This window comes from Peromyscus maniculatus, chromosome 22, assembly GCF_049852395.1.
Source record: "Peromyscus maniculatus bairdii isolate BWxNUB_F1_BW_parent chromosome 22, HU_Pman_BW_mat_3.1, whole genome shotgun sequence".
Taxonomy (NCBI): Eukaryota; Metazoa; Chordata; class Mammalia; order Rodentia; family Cricetidae; genus Peromyscus; species Peromyscus maniculatus.
In genome coordinates, this window is record NC_134873.1 from 42,598,148 (window position 1) to 42,617,698 (window position 19,551).

A 19,551-nucleotide genomic window follows, 5' to 3' on the forward strand; every position below is an offset into this window, starting at 1 on the left:
TGTCACCTCTTCAGCCCCCTATCTTGCAGAGATGAAGGAACAGAGTACTTGTTTGGTTACGAGAACACTGGTGGAACTGGGGTGAATGCACACCTGAGCACTTCCCAACACTTGTCTGAAGCAGGCTTTTAACCTCTCCAGTCTGTCTTCTTGTCTGCAAAATGGAAAACAAGAGCTCCTCTGCAGAAGTCAATTTCAGAGATCATTAAGTCAAATCCTGCAAATGTGGTAGCCGTTTCCTGATTACTACAAAGCTATCACATTCAAAACTACAAGCAGTTAGTTAGTTCATGGAAACAAACATAAATACTATACAGTAATGGTGTTTTAACAGTTTATTTTGAAGGTCTTTTCAAAAACAAAGTAAAAGACAATTTGAGAAAAAATTGCACAGATGATACTCATTAAATAAGTATGGTGATTAAATCAGACAAGGGGATATGTTCTCTTCTGCAACTCCAGAAGAGAGTTCTGTGGTCCTGAAGGTTCCAGAGGGGGGAGGGGAATCATGGCAATTAAAGCTGCCTCGTAATCATGTAAATCTACAGTAGCAACCAAATGTTTCTTTTCTTCCCAAGTAATCAATTTCGATCTTCAAACTGTGCCTTATTTTTTAAAAGATAAGATGCTAGAAACTCAATGGGATTTGGCGGTCTGTAAGGCAAAAGAAATACCAAGGTTAGAAAGGTTCTGTATGTACGTTGATTTCAACACACCTTTAAAAATGCATCTGTTTCGTTTTCATCTCACAGTGAAAGGCTATCTGTAATAAATATGGTAAATGAGGCAGGCAAGCTAAGGAGCCAAAATTAAAGTTTAAAAGCACTTAAAACTGTTTTATTGCTTAAAACCAGTTATGAACTCAATTCTAAAACACAAGGGGTCCTGTTCAGTCTTTATTTATTATTATTGCATGTATGCATGGCAGGAGCAGATGCCTCACGCACTCGGAGGTCAAAAGACAACTCTGGAGCCGGTTCTCTCCTAGCGCGGCATTCACGTGGCTTCTGGACACTGAACTCAGGTGACCAGGTCTGCTCTGCTCAGCAAATGCCTTTACCTACTGAACCCAAAAGCACAAGCTGAGGAAATGGAGTGCTGCTTGCCTCGGGGAGACTTCTAGGAAACGAGCAGTGGTCAGCTTCATGATCTTAGTGTGTATGGCAAAGGTGTTTAGTTTCAAGCCGGCCCATCGTGACGGCATACACCTTTAATTCCCAGCACGCTGGAGGCAGAGGCTAGCCTAGTCTACATAGCCAGTTCCAGGGTAATCAGAGCAACACACTGAGAACAAATTAAAAACAAAAACAAATTCAAGCTGTATGCCTACAGAATGTATAATTTCTTAAGTATTATCCTTCAGCAAAAGAACAAACAGCCGGGGCGGAGGTGGCACACGCCTTTAATCCCAGCACTCGGGAGGCAGAGCCAGGCGGATCTCTGTGAGTTCGAGGCCAGCCTGGTCTACAGAACGAGATCCAGGACAGGTACCACAGCTCCACAGAGAAACCCTGTCTCGGAAAAAAAAAAAAACAACAAATAAAAAATGGACATGTCATTAGCAACATCAGCACACATGAACTCACAGATGACTGGTAAAAGGCATTAGCATTCATTTAGACAGCCTGCTTTAATTTTTCTTCAAATCTTTTATTACATTTATTTTGTGAGAGGCGTGGCACTTGTGTGGCAGTGTCCTGGGGAATCAAACTCAGGTCGTCAGGCTTGGTGGCAAGCCTCTTTACTCACTAAGCTATCTTGCCTGTCAAAGTTTTTGAATTAATATTTATGATGTTTCAACAACCAATTCTCACCTGAGAAAACCAGATAAATTTACAAGGTATAACTCCCTATTTATCACTCTGATGCAAGTTATTCTTGCTGAAAAATCTGTCTCAATATTCAAAGTTGGATAAATATCTCAATACTACTGCTTCAAAAGGCATATGAAAAACTAAACATACTGGCATGTCTGTAATCCTAGCTCCAAACCAGCCAGGTTTATGTTATCAAGTTCAAAACCAACCGGTTACAAAACAGCAAAGTTCTTCCCCCCAAACCCTCCCACGAACAGCAGTGAGTGGGGAGTGGTTCCCTGTGACCAGTAATCCCAGGATTTGGGAGACAGAAACACAAGGGTGACAGCATGGGCAGAGCCAGTCTCCACAGAGATGGGTGCTGCCGCTCACGTGTGTGACCCCAACACCCAGCACTGCAGGACAGGGGCCTGGAGCTCAAGTTCCTTTTATGTGGAAAATCTGAGGCCAGCCTGGGCTACACAGAGACACACTCTCTCAAAAAACTCCAAGTAAAGGGATGGAGAGGCAGCAGAGTACTGGCCTGGCGTGAACAAGGTACGAGGGTCAAACCCTGGCGCTGCATCAACCGGACAAGGCGGCACTTGTAATGCCATCTTGTGTGAGAAGCAGAGGCCAGTGGGGTTGGGGGGTAGGGAGGAGAGGAAAGGAACGAGGGAAGGTAGAGAGGACAGGAGGAAGGGAAGTCAGGAGAAACGGACAGATGGAAGAGAGGCCATACACGGTGCCATATTCCTCTCATCTCAGTACTTGGGAGCCAGAGGCAGGTAGATCTCTCCAGTTCCATACCAGCCTGATCTACCTAGCCAATTCCAGGCCAGCCAAAGATACATGCTTGAGAGACCCTACCCCAAAAGGCAAGGTGTGGGAGGAGAAGAAAGGCAGGCAGGCAACTGAGTCACCATGTTTAAAAAAAATAATCCCCCATGGTAGGCATGGTGGCACACGCCTTTCTTTGTTTTTTTTCCTGGGGGGTAGGAGAGGGGGGCAGAGAATATCAGCCAGGTGGTGACACACACCTTTAATCCCAGCACTGGGAAGGCAGAGGCAGGAGGATTTCCGAGTCTGAGGCCAGCCTGAGCTACAGAGTGAGTTCTAGGACAGCTACACAGAAAAAGCCTATCAAAAAAAAAAAAAATTATTTATGTAATATATGTGTGTGTGTGTGTGTAATAATATATATGTAATATATTATATATATGAATAGTCTGACTGCATATATGCCTGCACGCCAGAAGAGAGCATCAGATCCCATTACAGATGGTTGTGAGAAGCCAGGCGGGTGCTGGAAATGGAACTCAGAACCTCTGAAAGGGCTAACTGCTGAGCCATCTCTCCAGGTTCTGCCTGTTTGTTTGTTTGTTTGTTTTTTGAGACAAGGTAGCCCCTGGCTGTCCTGGAACTCACTCTGTAGACCAGACTGGCCTCCAACTAGGAGATCCACCTGCCTCAGCCTCCCCAGTGCACCACCACCCCGCATGCCATTATTGCCTGCACTAGAAAGGAAGAGACATGCGAAGCTCTGTAAGTTCCAGGACAGCCAGGGCTCTGTAGAGAGACCCTGTCTCAAACAATAAAAAAAAAAAATTTAAAACATTTCCCTTTGCACTTTGAACAGCATCCAGGGCAAGCACTCTACCACTGAGCTACAACCTCAGCCCTAACCCTTTTTCTTTTCTTAAGAAAGATAACAGTTACACAAACCAGTCCACCAGGAACTCACAGTCCTCTTGCCTCAACCTCTCAACTGCTCACATCAACACACCGTACCAGTATAATCTTCTGAGCTGCCTATAAACATCACTTTCACCAAATAATTAGGTTAACTAGGTTAACCTAAGGACTGATTTTTTTTTTTTTGGAGGCAGGGTTTCTCTATGTAGCTTTGCGCCTTTCCTGGAACTCACTTGGTAGCCCAGGCTGGCCTCAAACTCACAGAGATTCACTTGGCTCTGCCTCCCCAGTGCTTGGATTAAAGGCGGCACCACCACCGCCCGGCCTAAGGACTGATTTTACAAAAACTCTTTGCATGGGCGGGAGAAGGGAGAACAGAGGAATGTGTGGCTGATATGTAAAATTAAATTAATTATAAAATTAAAATATTTTTTAAAAAATAAATTATAAATTTATAAACTCAAGTTCCATTTGCTTTTGGGATACCATCTTACAAGAACTCCAATTTGCAGTAAGGCTCATTAAGGAAGGGAATGGCTCAGTTGCCTTTAGCCTACTGGCTATGGCTGGGTTAGGACTTCTGTTGGTCTTTTCTGTGTCAAACACACAGATTGCAAGCCCAGCGACACTGAGATCTTTGGCAGCAGTTAACTCTGCAGCTCACACACGATTGAGCCTGTATGATAATGAGTATTCAGAGACAGGTAATGCCTGGGGGCGCTCATCAACCTAAGACAGAGCACCTGTGTGGCCTGGGCAGGCATCTCCATGAGGGTTAAGGTGACCTGCTGATGTCTCACGCAACCTCAGTCAGAAGCTCATTTTTTAGTAAAAGGGGGACCTATAGGGCCCTGGCCCCCTGTTTTGGGTAACTGTTGCCCTGCTTGCTGACCTTGACCTTGATATCCTCCCTATGCTAATTTCCTGCTGGGTTCCACCCTCCTGAATGCTTAAGGGAAGTTCCTTGTCTGTGTATCCTGCATAATGGGCATTAACAGCTTAGATGCAAGATTGTAAAACATCTCAGTAGCAAACTTCTGCCCTCCGGGGTTCTCCCATTGTGCTGTAAGCCTATATTTAAGACCTCCTCCCTCCTTCAATAAATGGCATTAGGCTTTAAAAAAATACTCTTTGCTTATTAATTCTATTTACAAACATATTATTAGTTCAGATTGTCCTAGTTTTTTCTTCTAGCACTTAACAATTCAGAAGCTCAAGGTCATCCTAGCTAGCTACAAAGGAAGTTTGAAACCAATTTAGGCTACAGGAGACCCTGTCCCAATAAAACAATAATAGTGATTTAAATTTTAAATTAAATAGAATTTCTAACATACCAGCCTTCTTTCGGGAACATGAAAATATAAGAGTCCCTTTTGGGGTAGTGCTGGGGATTGAACCTGGGACCTCAGGCACACTAGGGCAGCACCCTACCACTAAGCCCTTACTCCAGCCCAACCACATTTCAGTCATCAACAGCAGAGACATGGTATTTTCAGTCATACATAAATCTTATTTTATAAACATAAATAACCAAGCAAAACAAAAAACAAGTATTTATTACATTCATTTAGTCAGTAACAGCCATGTATATTCCAAGCACATGCTTCAATGTCCAGTGTGTGTGTGTGTGTGTGTGTGTGTGTGTGTGTGTGTGTGTATTTCCTTTTAAGCATGTATGTCTATTTTGCCTATATGTATCCTTATGTCCACAGAGGCCAGAAGAGTGCGTGCATCAGATGCCCTGGAGCCAGAGTGCCAGATGGCTGTGAGCCTCCATGTAGATGTTAACAAACACAGGTCCTCTACAAGAGCAGCAAGTCCTAAGTCATCTCCAGCCCATCTTTGTTTCTTTTTTTTTTTTCCTGAGGACTGAGCCCAGGGCCTTGTGCTTGCTAGACAAGTGCTCTACCACTGAGCTAAATCCCCAACCCCATCTTTGTTTCTTAAAGACAAAGTCTCACCACATAACCCTGGCTGGCCTGAAACTCAACGAGATGAGATCTGCCTGCCTCTGCCTGTGTGATGAGATTGAAGGTGTGTGCCACCACAATCAGGACATACAACTTTTATATAAACTAACATATCAATCTCTGCCAGCATGATGGCATATCAGGGAAGACCCCCTGCCACCAAGCCTGATAACTTAAATTCAGTCCTCATAACCCACATGTAAAAAGAGAAAAACAACTCCTAAAAGTTGTCCTCTGACCTCTACACTCACACCCTGGCATACACACATGCATATGCATATGCATACATACATACTTTTGTAAACACATACAACTAAATATAACAAAATCTAATCTATGTTACTAATTTATGTCCATTTACTACAGAGATTACTGTCCTAGATTTAAAACATAGCACACACCTAGTAGAAACTGACTAGTTTACAAAACAAATTTGCTTATTTGTTTACAAAAAAAGAAATTAGAAGCTGGATATGATAGTTCACATCTGTAATACCAGTACTCAGGACACAGTATGCAAATGAGGAGTCCATAGCCTCCAGGGAGGGGGGGTGGGATAGGGCTAGAGTGAAGGCTCAGCAGTAAAGGACACTGGCTGCTCTTTCAGAGGATCCAGGTTCAATTACCAGCATCCACTGTTACCTAACAGCCAGTGAAACTCCAGCTGCAAGGGATCCCATGCCACCTTCCGGCTTCTGTGAGCACCAGGCATCCACGTGGTGCACAGACACACTTGCAGGTAAAAATGCACACACATTGAAAAATAAAAATAAATGAAACAAAACACAAAAGAAGAGTTTATGTAAGGATTATTGAGATACGTGTAGAAATAAGAGAACTGCTCCTGAAGAAAGAAATAACTGCTAATAAACAAATGTACTGGCAAAAAAAAAAAAAAGCCCTTTATAGCTAGCTGGGAACGTAACTTAATAGCAGAATGTTTGCCTATCATGAGCAGGGTTCTCAGTTTGAAGCCCAGAAGTTTATAATAATCCTGTACTTGAGACAAAATGACACTAGAAAAATTTAAGGGAAAAATATTGGACAGAAATACAAATTACAGCAAATACAATATGTCAAGTACTGTAAAAATAAAGTCAAACTTCATTAAACTAGAAAATCAATTCTTGATGACTGGTCATTAAAAAAATAAGCAAGCACAGCAGAAAGGTATGAAATAAATTATAGTAACAAAGGAAAATGGAGCTAAGTGTTCAACAATATGGAAAATGGATTTGAGTGAAACCTAACATAATCCTAGCAATTAGGAGTTAGAAGCCAAAGGATCAGAGTTCAAGGTCAGCCTGGGTTATTTGAGACTGTCTCAAAAAAAAAAAAAAAAACAAGGTTATAGTTCAGCAGGCAGCAACTGTTTGGCATACTCAGGGGCCCTAGACTCATCAAGAACCACATAAACCAGATAGGTATCATACATCCCATAATCCAAGCACTGCATCATCCTGGGCTACACAGTGAGTTCAAAGCCAGCCAAGGCTACATGTCTGAAAAGGAGCAATGGTAAAATGCCTAGGTTTACTGCGGTATTATTGTAATTTCAATTATAATATATAATATATAATTTCAATTAGCTGGGCGGTGGTGGCACATGCCTTTAATCACAATATTCTGGAGGCAGAGGCAGGTAGATCTCTGATTGATATATATATCAGTGTAGACTACCTAGAACCATGTTATCCTGAAGTAAAAACTTTACAAAATTACCTGCAGACTATACAGGAGTTGAAATCCCAGGTTCCACCCACACGGTGGCTCACAATCAGCTGTGTAACTCTAATCTCGATACAATATCCTCTTCTAGCCCACATGATGCTCACACATACACCCAGATAAAACGCCCACACAAATAAAATGAATGAATAACTAATTTTAAAAAAATAGTAAGTTTTGGGGAAGCAGAGGCAGGTGGATCTCTGTGAGTTTGAGGCCAGCCTGGTTTACAGAGGGAGTTCCAGGACAGTCAGGGCTATACAGAGAAACTGTATCTCAAAGAAATAAGTAAATAAAATGAAAGTTTAACAGCAATGGGGCCAGTAAGATGATTCCAGCCAGTAAAAGTGCTTGACACTACGCCTGATGACCTGAGTTCAATCCCCAAGATCCACATGGTGGAGGGACAGAACTGGACTCCTAAAAGTTTACCTCCTTATGTCTACCACAAAACACACACACACACACACACACACACACACACACACACACACACACACACACACACAAATGCAATTCTACAATAAAATAACAATCGTGACATCACTGACCACAAACCCAGCAAAGAACCATACTCAACTAATAGTATTTTGGGTGTGGAAGTCCCACCTAGTATCTCCAGTCACAGACAGTATTATCTCACCTTTCCTTTGCAAGCACAGCAAGACCCTGTAATAAGATAGGCACAACTGTCTGATCCAGGTAGGCACGGGTTGGCAAAGACTGTAGATCCACCTTCTGTTTTGATGACTTCTCTGCATTAATCTTCTCATTTTCGACTATCCTCTAGTGATGTGAAAAGAAAAAAAAAAACAAGCATGAATTTCTCAAAGCACAAGATTATTTTGAGAGCAAAACAAAAACTAATGGGAAAAGAACACTAAGAGGAAAGCAAATCGTGACTAGAATGATACCAGACAGCAAACCTCTCCCCCGAAAGAAATGCAAGCCAATCCCTAATGTGGTGACATTTTATTCGTGCTCCAATAAATAAAGCTTGCCTGGAGATCAGAGGAGAATGCCAGCCATTATACGTAAACACAAAAGTCATGCAATGGTAGCACACGCCTTTAATTCTATCACTTGGGAGGCAGGATCTATCTAGATCTATATGAATTCAAGACCATACTGGGAACAGAGCTGAGTGTGGAGGCACATGCCTTAAATTCCAACACAAGTTAACCATGAAGGTCTGGAAGTCTGTACAGACAGTCAGGAAGTCACAGAGCTGGGCAGGAAGAGGAAGTGATGTAGCTGGATAGAAAGAGCAAATCAGAGGGCAGAACAGCAAGGCATATAGGGGGTGGGTGGATAGGAAGTATCTCGTTTTTGGAAGCTGTGGAGTTGGTGAGGTGAGGTTAGCATGTGGCTGTTGCTATTCCTCTGATCTCTCTCTCAGGTTTTCACCCCTATATCTGACTCCGTGTTTTCTATTAAGAAAACCATTTAGAAATTCGTCTACATCCTAAATTCCTTTTTTTTTTTTTTACATTTATTTTATTATTTCATGGGCATGAGTATTTTGCCTACATGGATTTATATAAATCATATGCCCCAGGAGGCCAGAAGGGGGAATCAGATCCCCTGGAACTGGAATTACATACAGTTGTGAGCTGCTATGAAGGTGCGGGATATCCAAGAACCCCAGTCCTCTGCAAAAACAAGGGCTCTTAACACTTGGCAACTCTCCAGCCCCAACCCCTAACTTTGTGGTTTTCCGGGACAGGTTTCTCTGTGTAGTCCCAGTTGTCCTGGAACTTGCTCTGTAGACCATGCTGGCCTCGAACTCAGAGTGAGATAGTTACTTGTAACTCAGGCTGGGTTTGAACTCACTATGTAGCAGAGAATAATCTTGAATTTTCTGATCCTTCTGCTTCTCTCTTCCAAGTGCTGGGACCACAGATACGCATTGCCATACGTAGTTAATGCTGGCACTGAAACCAGGGCTTCATGCATCCTAGCTAAGGGCCCACTGGGTATATATATATATATATATATATATATATATATATATATATATATATATATATATTATTGTATATTGTATATAATATACATAATATATATATATCTACATACATATGTATTATGTATAATTGCTGTTTCTTACTGGAGGCATTTTAATAGCATGTAAATGAGCTGTCTTTTTTTATTATACAAATACTTTGATAAGTTAGGACTGTATTCTTTACTAAGATTAAAAAGAATTTGTTGGGCCGGCGGTGGTGGCGCACGCCTTTAATCCCAGCACTCGGGAGGCAGAGCCAGGCGGATCTCTGTGAGTTCGAGGCCAGCCTGGGCTACCAAGTGAGTTCCAGGAAAGGTGCAAAGCTACACAGAGAAACCCTGTCTCGAAAAAACCAAAAAAAAAAAAAAAAAAAAAAAGAATTTGTTGGACTGGAGAGATGGCTCAGCAATTAAGAGCACTGGGTGGCTCTTCCAGAGGAACCAGGTTCAATTCCCAGCACCCATAGGCAGTCAGTTTCAGGTGATCTGACACTTTTATACATATACACATGCAGGCAAAACATGAGTGCACATGAAATAAAAATAAATTGTTAAAAAATAATAGTAAGAATTTGTTGCTGGGTGGTGGTAGCCCATGCCTTTAATCTCAGCACTCAGGAGACAGAGGCAAGAAGATCTCTATGAATTCCAGGGTAGCCAGGGATACATAGAGACTATCTCAAAAATATTAAAAAAAAAAAAATTTTTTTCAGAGCTGAGGACCAAACCCAGGGCCTTGCGCTTGCTAGGCAAGTGCTGTACCACTGAGCCGAATCCCCAACCCCAAATTAAAATTTTAAAATACAATTTAAGAGGGCTGGAGAAAGGACTTGGTGATTAAGAGTGAGTACTCCTGCTGGGCAGCAGTGGTGTCCACCTTTAATCCCAGCATTTCCAGAGGCAGGCGGATCTCTGTGAGTTTGAGGCCAGCCTGGTCTACAGAGTGAGTTCCAGGACAGGCAGGACTGTTATACAGAGGAGGCCTGTCTAGACATACAAAAGGTGAGTACTCCTCTTCTAGAGGTCTAGAATTGAACCCCAGCACCCCACACCAGGTGGCTCACAAATGCCTAGAATTCCAGCCCCTGGAGGGCCTGAAGCCTCTACAGGCACATACACATACATACAATTAAAATTTTTTTTTAACTAAATCATTACCAAAAGAAACAGTTCCTATAATACCCTCCTTAACTAATTTCACTCGAGCACTTGCTGGACACTTACCATGTGCCAATCGCTATGCTTAATTTTAGTTAAGTCAATGTACCAGTTAATGCTGGTTATCAACTTGACACAATCTAGAAGCAAGTAGGAAATAAGGCTCCAAGCACACCTGTGAAGGATTATCTAGATTAGGTTAGCCTCTAGGCCTGCCTCTGGGAGATTATCCTTTCTTAGGCTAATTGAGGGAAGGCAACCCCACCATAATGGAAGGCAGGGCAGCAACCTTCACAAAGCTTCTGTCCTGGACCACATAAAAAGATGGAACCCAGCTGGGGGGGGGCGGGGAGCATTCCTTGTGCTGACTGTGGGCACAGATGACCAGCTGCTTCAAGCTCCCCCACTCTGAATCCCCTACTTGATGGACTGTACCCCATGATTATGAACCGACATAAACCCTCTTGTCCTTAAGTTGCATTTGTCAGGATATTTATCACAACAGGAAAAATAACAACCAATTATCACGGATTAACCTAAAGACGTACACACATATCTCCAAACACACACACACATAAAAAAAAAAAAAAAAACCGGAAAGATCACCGTGTACTACAGTAACAGCAAAAGGGGGAGAGAGAGAACTCAGGGAAGGTTTACGGTTAAAAACTTTGTTTTTATTCCATAGTAGTGGCACACGCCTAGGATTCCAGCACTGGGGAGGCAGAGGCAGGTGGAACTCTGAGTTCAAGGCCAGCCTGGTCTACAGAGTAAGTTCCAGGACAACCAGGGCTACACAGAGAAACCCTGTCTTGAAAAAAAGACATCACTAGGCTGTGAGGATAGACATGGTGGCACACGCCTTTTCTCCCAGCACTCAGGAAGCAGAGGCAGAGGATCTCAGTGAACTCCAGGTCAGTCTGGTCTGCACAGCAAATTGAAGGGCAGTCAAGCCAGGCTACATATATAGTGAGACCCTCTCTCTCCAAAAAAAAAAAAGAAAAGAAAAGAAAAAGAAAAGGAAAAGAAAAATGACTAGGTAGAAAGAATCAACTCAAACACATACCAACAATAATAATAATGGGGGCTTGAGAGCTATGGCTCAGTGGTTGGTTAAGAACACTGACTGCAGCTGGGTGGTGGTGGCACACGCCTTTAATCCCAGCACTTGGGAGGCAGAGGCAGGAAGATCTCTGTGAGTTCGAGGCCAGCCTGGTCTACAGAACGAGATCCAGGAAAGGCGCAAAGCTACACAGAGAAACCCTGTCTCGAGAAAAAAAACAAAACAAAACAAAAAAAAAAACACTAACTGCTCTTACAGAGGACCAAGGTTTGGTTACCAATCCCTACACCATGGCTCACAACCAGTTTCAGAGGATCTGCTTCTTCTCAAAAGGCATCAAACATGACTGTAATACACATACACACATGCAAGCAAAACACTCATACACTGTGCTGGCTAGCTTTCATGTCAACTTGACACAGGCTAGGAGAATATCATTTGAGAAAATTCCCCCACCAGACTGGCTCATGGGCAAGACTTTAAGGCATTTTTTTTTTTTTAATTAGTGATTGATATAAGAGGACCCAGCCCATCAGGGATGATGCCACCCCTGGGTTGCTGGTCCTAGGTGCTATAAGTGGACTGAGCAAGCCAGTATAAGCAGCACACCTCCACCCCCACCCCCATGGCCTCTGCATCAGTTCCTACCCTGAATTCCCTAGATGATGAGCTGACCAGAAGTTGTAAGGTGAAATAAACTCTTCCCTCTCCAAGTTACTTTTGGTCATGCTGTGTGTGTGTGTGTGTGTGTGTGTGTGTGTGAGAGAGAGTGTGTGTGAGACAGAGAGACAGAGAGAGAGAGACAGAGACAGAGAGACTTCTACCTCCCTAGAACTGGAATTTCTCTGTGTAACAGCCCTGCTTGTCCTGGAACACACTGTGTAGATCAGGCTGAGAAATCCTCCTGCCTCTGCCTCCAGAGTGCTGAGATTAAAGGCATGTGGCTCCCATTTCCAGCTCAGAGCTGGGATTTCTAAAGGTGTGTGCCACCACACTCAGCATGAAAAATCTTGGGGGAAAAACAAAGTGTACTTCCTGCTCTTGAAGAGGACCTAAGCTCCTTTCCCAACACTCCCAACAGAAAGTCCATAACTACCTGCAACTCCAGTGATTTGACAGTCTTCTGGCCTCAGGGATACCAGCACACATATGGCATTCACATACACACACATAAATAAATAAAAATAAATCTTTAGAAAATAGTAATGTTTTAAGAAAGAAATTACTAGGTAGAAAAAGAAACAAAACATCAATAACAAAATCAACCCACAAAAACAGATCAAGACACAATTATGTATTGTCAGGCATGGTGGCATACACCTTTAATCCTAGGACTCAGGAGACAGAGGCAAGTAAACCTCACCTCAGTTCAAGGCCAGCCTGGTCTACACAATGAGTTATAGGAGATACAAGGCAACATACAGACCCTGTCTCAAAAATCCCCAAAACAAACAAGATATATAGATATACAGATATAGATATATAGATATATGTATATACACACACACACACACATTAAAAAAATAGACCAGGCAAAGCCAGTAAAAATAAATCAGTATTATCCCATCAGTGAGCCCTAAACACCACAATACCAACCTGCCAGGCAAGATGTAGCCAGTAATGTTTTAGTGGCATGATGGTATACAGGGGTAACCTACTGCTTGCTGACTGGATGTGTGGCCTGCTCCACATGCCTGCCAGGTACATAAACCTGGTCAAAAGCCTATAGCTCTGGAGGCCACAGGCCTTGGGAGTCACCTACTACTGTTGTTTCTCTAAAAAGTCATATTGTTAAACTGTAAATATCTCGTCTGTTTCTACCCATAGATTAGTGCAGCTCTCAGTCTTGGCCAGAGAAGCCCCTTTCTGCAGTGGGCAGCAAGAAATGAAGACTCAGAACTGGTCCAAGTGTTAGTAGTCAGCCCTAAAAAAAAAAAAAAAAAAAAAAAAAATTCCTATCTAACTCCCTACTAAGGCTGAGGGAACACTGTGGAACATGAAGCAGAAAGAGAGGCAGAGGCAGGTGGATCTCTGTGAGTTTTGAGATCAGCCTGGTCTCCAAAACGAGTTCCAGGACAGCCAGGGCAATACAGAAAAACTGTCTCAGAAAAACAGAGACAGGCAGACAGACAGACAGACAGACAGGACCAGTCACTCTTACAGAAGACCCTGGTTCAATTCCCAACACACATATTGTAGCTCACAACTGTCTGTAACTCAAGTTCTAGGAGATCTGCCACCATCTTCTTATGAACAAACATATACTCAGGCAAAACACCCATATATATAAAATAAAGTATTAAAAATGAAATACGCCGGGCGGTGGTGGCGCACGCCTTTAATCCCAGCACTCGGGAGGCAGAGCCAGGTGGATCTCTGTGAGTTCGAGGCCAGCCTGGTCTACAGAGCGAGATCCAGGAAAGGCACAAAACTACACAGAGAAACCCTGTCTCAAAAAAAAAAAAAAATAAAAAGAAATACATAAGCTGGGAATGGTGACACATGCCTTTAACCCCACCACTCAGTATACAGATGTAGGTGGATCTCTGTGAATCCAAGACCAGCCTGATCTACATACATAGTGCGTTCCAGGACGGTCAGAGCTACACAGTGAAAAACCTACCTCAAAAATTTAAAAAAAAAGCCGGGCGTGGTGGCGCACGCCTTTAATCCCAGCACTCGGGAGGCAGAGCCAGGCGGATCTTTGTGAGTTCGAGGCCAGCCTGGGCTACCAAGTGAGCTCCAGGAAAGGCGCAAAGCTACACAGAGAAACCCTGTCTCGAAAAAACCAAAAAAAAAAAAAAAATTTAAAAAAAAAAAAAAAAAAGGAAAAAGAAAAATAAACAAAGAAAGAAAAGAAACATATATACATATACACTGAAAGAAAGAGAGAGCTCACACAAATACAATGCAATCCTTTTGCAGGAAAAAAAGTCAACCTGCCAACAGTGAAATACAAACTCTAGGTCAGATAAGATGGATGGGGTGGGTAAGGGTGCCTGCTACACCCAAGCATAATAACCTGAGTTCCATCTCCAGAACCCACCTAAGGATGGAAGGAAAAAGACTCTGTAAGGCTGCCCGCTGACTTTCACACATGTGCACGCACATACATACACACACACACATACACACGCACGCAAGCACACGCACAAAAATACATTAAATCAAAAAGAAAACAGCTCTAAGCTTACTTGCTAGTGACCTTGAACAGGTTACTGAACTTTAAGCATTCTGGGGCTGAAGATATATTCAAACTGGTCGAGTGTGTATCACACAAACAGCAAAGCGTTGAATAAATAACACCTGTTTCTACAACAACTACTTGGAAACGCTCCTGCCCCTCTTTTTAATCCAAACTTAATCCTTCGAGTCTCCTATTCACACACAAATTTCCTCCAGGAAGCCTCTATTTTCCTAACCAAACCTACCCAGATCTGGTTCCGGGATTTAGTCATTCATTTACAAAGTACTTTTATTTTTAGACAAGTATTAGCATGCGAGTAAAAGAAACCGCCTATAATCTGATACTACGGGAGATCACGGCAGCAAAGTGTTCCCTCGTGCAGAGTAGCCTAGTAAACGGATCCTAAGTTTTCTCCAGCTCTCAAGACAGCCATAGATGCGGCAGAGGAACCGGGCGAGTTACCTCAACGTTGTCTGTGAGACCGTACTCGGAGTGAGGGTTTTCTGCAACCTAGAAAACAAAAAATACAGTCACAGAGAGAGACATCCGCCCGTTCCGCGCACCGCCTCCCTGCACACCGCCGCTCGAAATCCAAGGGCCTCCCGGTACCTGCGTCTGCCCCTCCAGCATCTGCTCCGACTCCATGGCGGACCCTGCAAACCGCAGTCAACCGGATACCAGTCTTGCAAAACAAGAAGAGCCGCGAGTTAGTTACCCGGGAGATTTCAAGTGGAAGACGCCAGGATGCGGTGCAGCCCAGCCCGGGACCCCGCCCCTCACCCCCGCGGGCAGCAGACGCGCGGGCTGGGACGGTCCACGGACTGGCCGTCCGCGTCGCATCGCGAAGCTCGGAGGTCGTCCCAGGGATCGAGCCGTGGGAGGAGGAGGACGGGGAGCTGATTACCCGCGCCAAGGCTGTCGGTTCCTAAGTGCCCTGCACGGCGCCACCGACTCCCAGCGCGAACCGCTTCGGCCGTAAAGTGAGGGACGTCGCGCTGCTGCCGCGCCTGCGCAGAGGCGGAACCGCTGGCAGGGGTGCCCGAGCCCGCCTAAGAGGGAGGGCCTGCGCCTCTGCCTGGGCACCTGCCGGCCCCTCCCTGCTGCAAACAGTGCTGTAAGCGGTCCTCGGCGCCGCCTGGAAGTGTCTGTCCCCGAGGAACCGAGACCATCCACTTGCTCAGTGATTCTTAGTAGGAAACCATAGGCCCAGGCGTTTCATCAAAGCCAAAGAGGGGCTGGAGAGACCCCGTCGCCCGGCGCTTAATGACTTGCTGCAGTTTTGCAGAGGAGTTAGGTTTGGTTCCCAGCACCCACGTGGCGGCTCACCAACATCCCTAACTCCAGTTCCAGGGATCTGACGCTCTTGTGACCTACGCTGGCACGAGGCACTCATGTGCTCCACATAGCATGCTCAAAACACGCAGACATATAAAATACTATATATATATATATATATATATATATATATATATATATATATATATATACATATATGTTTGTGTGTGTATATATATATATGTATATATATACACATATATCCCATTTTTAAAGAACTAATTTCTTTTGTTGTTCCTTTTTTCATTATTTTTTAAGTGAGTGTGCACAATGTGTGTGTGTGTGTGTGTGTGTGTGTGTGTGTGTGTCTGTGCTTGTGGAAGAATAACTTCGAGGATGTATCTTCTGCCATGTTGGATCCAGGGATTGAATTAACGTCCTTAGTTTTGGCAGCAAGCAAGTTGATCTGCTGAGCTGTCTTGCTAGACTCTATATTTTAATTAGAAACTTCCTATTCAATATCTGGAGATTAATCATGGCACATCCATATTATGGAAAGTAAATCATTAAAATCAGGTGGGGTAGCCGGGCGGTGGTGGCACACACCTTTAATCCCAGCACTCGGGAGGCAGAGCCAGGCGGATCTCAGAGTATGAGGCCAGCCTGGGCTACAGAGTGAGATCTCGGACAGGCTCCAAAGCTACACTGAGAAACTCTGTCTCAAAAAACAAAAAACAAAAAACAAAACAAGCCGGGTGTTGGTGGCGCACGCCTTTAATCCCAGCACTCGGGAGGCAGAGCCAGGCGGATCTCTGTGAGTTCGAGGCCAGCCTGGGCTACCAAGTGAGCTCCAGGAAAAGGCGCAAAGCTACACAGAGAAACCCTGTCTCGAAAAACCAAAAAAAAAAAAAAAAAAAAAAAAAAATTAGGTGGGGTGGTAGTTCTGTTGATAGTGTGCCTGCCTAGCACTCGAAAATCCCTGTTTTAATCACCACCACCACATAAACAGGACTAGTCGGTGCTAGAGACCAGACTGAGGCAGTAAGATCAGAAGTTCAAGGTCATGCTTAGGTACCTAGAAGTTCTAAGCCAGACTGGTCCATATGAGACCCTGTCATTCACATATAAATAAATAAAATTTGAAATCATACCACATCGCCTTATGACTCTAAAAGCTACCTGGATGTAGATCTCAAGTAAATAAAATTCATTTAAGCACTAGAATTATGGGTACAGTTTTTTAAAAATTTTATACTATATACTTGATAATATTGTGATTAGTGAAAGCTACCTACCATACAGCACTTGGAAGATTTTGCATGTCAGATTGATGCAGAGATTAAATGTTTTGCAGGAGGGAAAAATAAAAATATTATCAATTAGTAAGGAAACTATTATGTGCATTATCATACTATCCTGCATTCAAATAAAATTCTAGAACCTGAGTGCTACTGATTAAAATTTTCTGTTTTGAGATTTGTTTGTTTGTTTGTTTGAGACAGGGTCTCCTTCTATAACCTAGGCAATCTCGGAACTCATTATATTTCCCAGGCTGGCCTTGAACCAACAACAAACAGCTTGCTTTAACCTCCTGAGTACCGGGATTAAAGCCTAGTTGCTAGTTGTGGTGGTGGCACATGCCTTTAATCCCAGCACTCTGAGAGGCAGGCATAGGCAGACAGATCTCTGAGTTCAAGGCTAGCCTGGTATACAGAGTGAGTTCCAGGACAGCCATCGCCACACAGACTCCACCTTATTTTTTGAAATGAAGTCTCTTGCTGGGTTTGGTTGGGACTCACCAAGTAGGCTAGGTGGCCTAACTGCTGAGCTCCATGGATCCCCTGGTTCTCTTCCTCCCCAGCACTGTGATTACAAACGTTCAGCACCATGCCCAGCTCTTGTTACATGGGTGCAGGGAACATATTCAGGGATTCATTCTTACACAGAAAGCTCTTTCCAAATGAGTTATGTTCCTGAATCCTTTTATACCTTTGTATACTTTTTTGTGTAGAACCTGATACATCATCGGTGCATAATATGTGCTGGTTGACTTGCCCCGTAGTGGAATTTGATATTTATACATCAGTACTAGTGATGAAAATAAATACACAACATAAACATTAAAGAATAAATAGCCAGGCATGGTGGTACATGCAAGGCCTTTAATCCCAGCACTCAGGAGGCAGAGATAGGTGGACCTCTGTGAGTTTAAATAACTCCTGGGATGATGATGCCTGTAATCTTGTAATCTCAGCACTTGGGAGGAAAACTGCCATGATTTCAAGGTCAATCTAGGCTAGATAGGCTAGAGTGAAAGATGAGCAAACAAAGAAGAATATGAAGTGCTTGTGTGTGTGTGTGTGTGTGTGTGTGTGTGTGTGTGTGTGTGTGTGTATACCTTCAATCATTTGGAGGCCAGAAGAGGACATTAGCTCCTTCAGAGCTGGACTTAACAGGCATTTCTGGATGCTCGGCTTGTTAGGGAGATGCCTAACCTCTGCTTCTCTGTGAGCATACCGCAAGTGCTATTAATCACTGAGCCATCTCCAGCCCCTCCACCACCTTATTTTTTGACACAAGATCTTTTACTGAGTCTGGAATTTACCGATTGGCTAGACTAGCCAACCAGTCCCCTAGGATCCCCCCATCTCCACCTTGCATCATACCACCACAGTAAGCTTTCTACATAGCTCCTGGAAACCTGAGGTTACGTGGGCATAATTGTGTAGCACACACTTTACCCTCTGAGCCGTTTACGCAGCCCAGACCATTAATTCTTATTTGGATTGGAGGCTCCATGTTTTGTTCAGAAGTACCCCCTCATCTCCCCAGAACAAATCCTATAGCAGCACTTACTCCATTTTGTCTTCTATTTTCTTGATGGTTAAACACAGTTAAATTTTGAGTTCTTCAAAGGTAAAGCCCCTATCATTATCTCTGTGTTTGTTTGATTCTTATATTTAGTAGGATATTGTTAGAAAGGGAATGAATTCCTAGAGAAAACATACACTTCCACAAAAGTAATTCTCTCTACGGTTGGAGGTTCTAGAACCAGAATCATGGAATTCGAATAATAAAGAAAGCCGACTATGTTGTGGTGGTATGAAAGAAAATGCCCCCCAAAGGGAGTGACACTATTAGAAAATGTGGTCTTGTTAGAGGAAGAGTGTCACTGTGGAAGCGGGCTTTGAAGTCTTTTTCCCCCCCTTCACTCAGGGACAGGCAGTTGACTTCCTGTTGCCTCTAAGTCAAGCTGTAGGACTCTAAGCTCCAGCACCACATCTGCCTGCATGCTGCCATGCTCCCCATCCTGCTGATGATAATGGACTGAACCTCTGAAACTGTGAGAGAGCCACCCTCAATTAAGTAAATGTTTTTATTTATAAGAGTTGCTGTGGTCATGGTGTCTCTTCATAGTAATAAGAATCCCTAAGACATATGTTTAACTTTCTTTACAGACTTGAGGAAGATCAGAGTGACCGGCGCCAGAGGGCTGGCTGATTGGTTAAGAAATCATACTTCCCTCGCAGCGGACCTGAGTTCAGTTCCCAGCACCCACACTGCATGACTCACAACCACCTGTAACTCCAGTTCCAGGGGATCTGACGCCCTCTTCTGGCACCTACACTCACGTGCATCTTCCCACATAGAGACAGACAGCATACGCACAAT

General features: G+C 43.7%; 1 protein-coding gene across 2 annotated transcripts; it reads right to left on the bottom strand.

Annotated features, from left to right (window-relative positions):
* Nucleotides 1-320: 320 nt before the first annotated feature.
* On the bottom strand, nt 321-18,910 carry Dpy30 (dpy-30 histone methyltransferase complex regulatory subunit). Of its 2 annotated transcripts, none has more exons than XM_042266923.2 (5): nt 18,736-18,910; nt 15,214-15,286; nt 15,067-15,114; nt 7,833-7,975; nt 321-654 (listed from the first exon to the last, which is right to left on the bottom strand). In XM_042266923.2, the coding sequence occupies exons 2-5, from the start codon at nt 15,247-15,249 to the stop codon at nt 582-584; spliced, it is 300 nt and encodes a 99-aa protein (XP_042122857.1). In that variant the 5' UTR covers nt 15,250-15,286; nt 18,736-18,910; the 3' UTR covers nt 321-581. The 2 variants fall into 2 exon arrangements, with proteins under 2 accessions (XP_042122857.1, XP_006990745.1); XM_006990683.4 differs by lacking the exon at nt 18,736-18,910 and adding an exon at nt 15,509-15,664.
* Nucleotides 18,911-19,551: the final 641 nt, after the last annotated feature.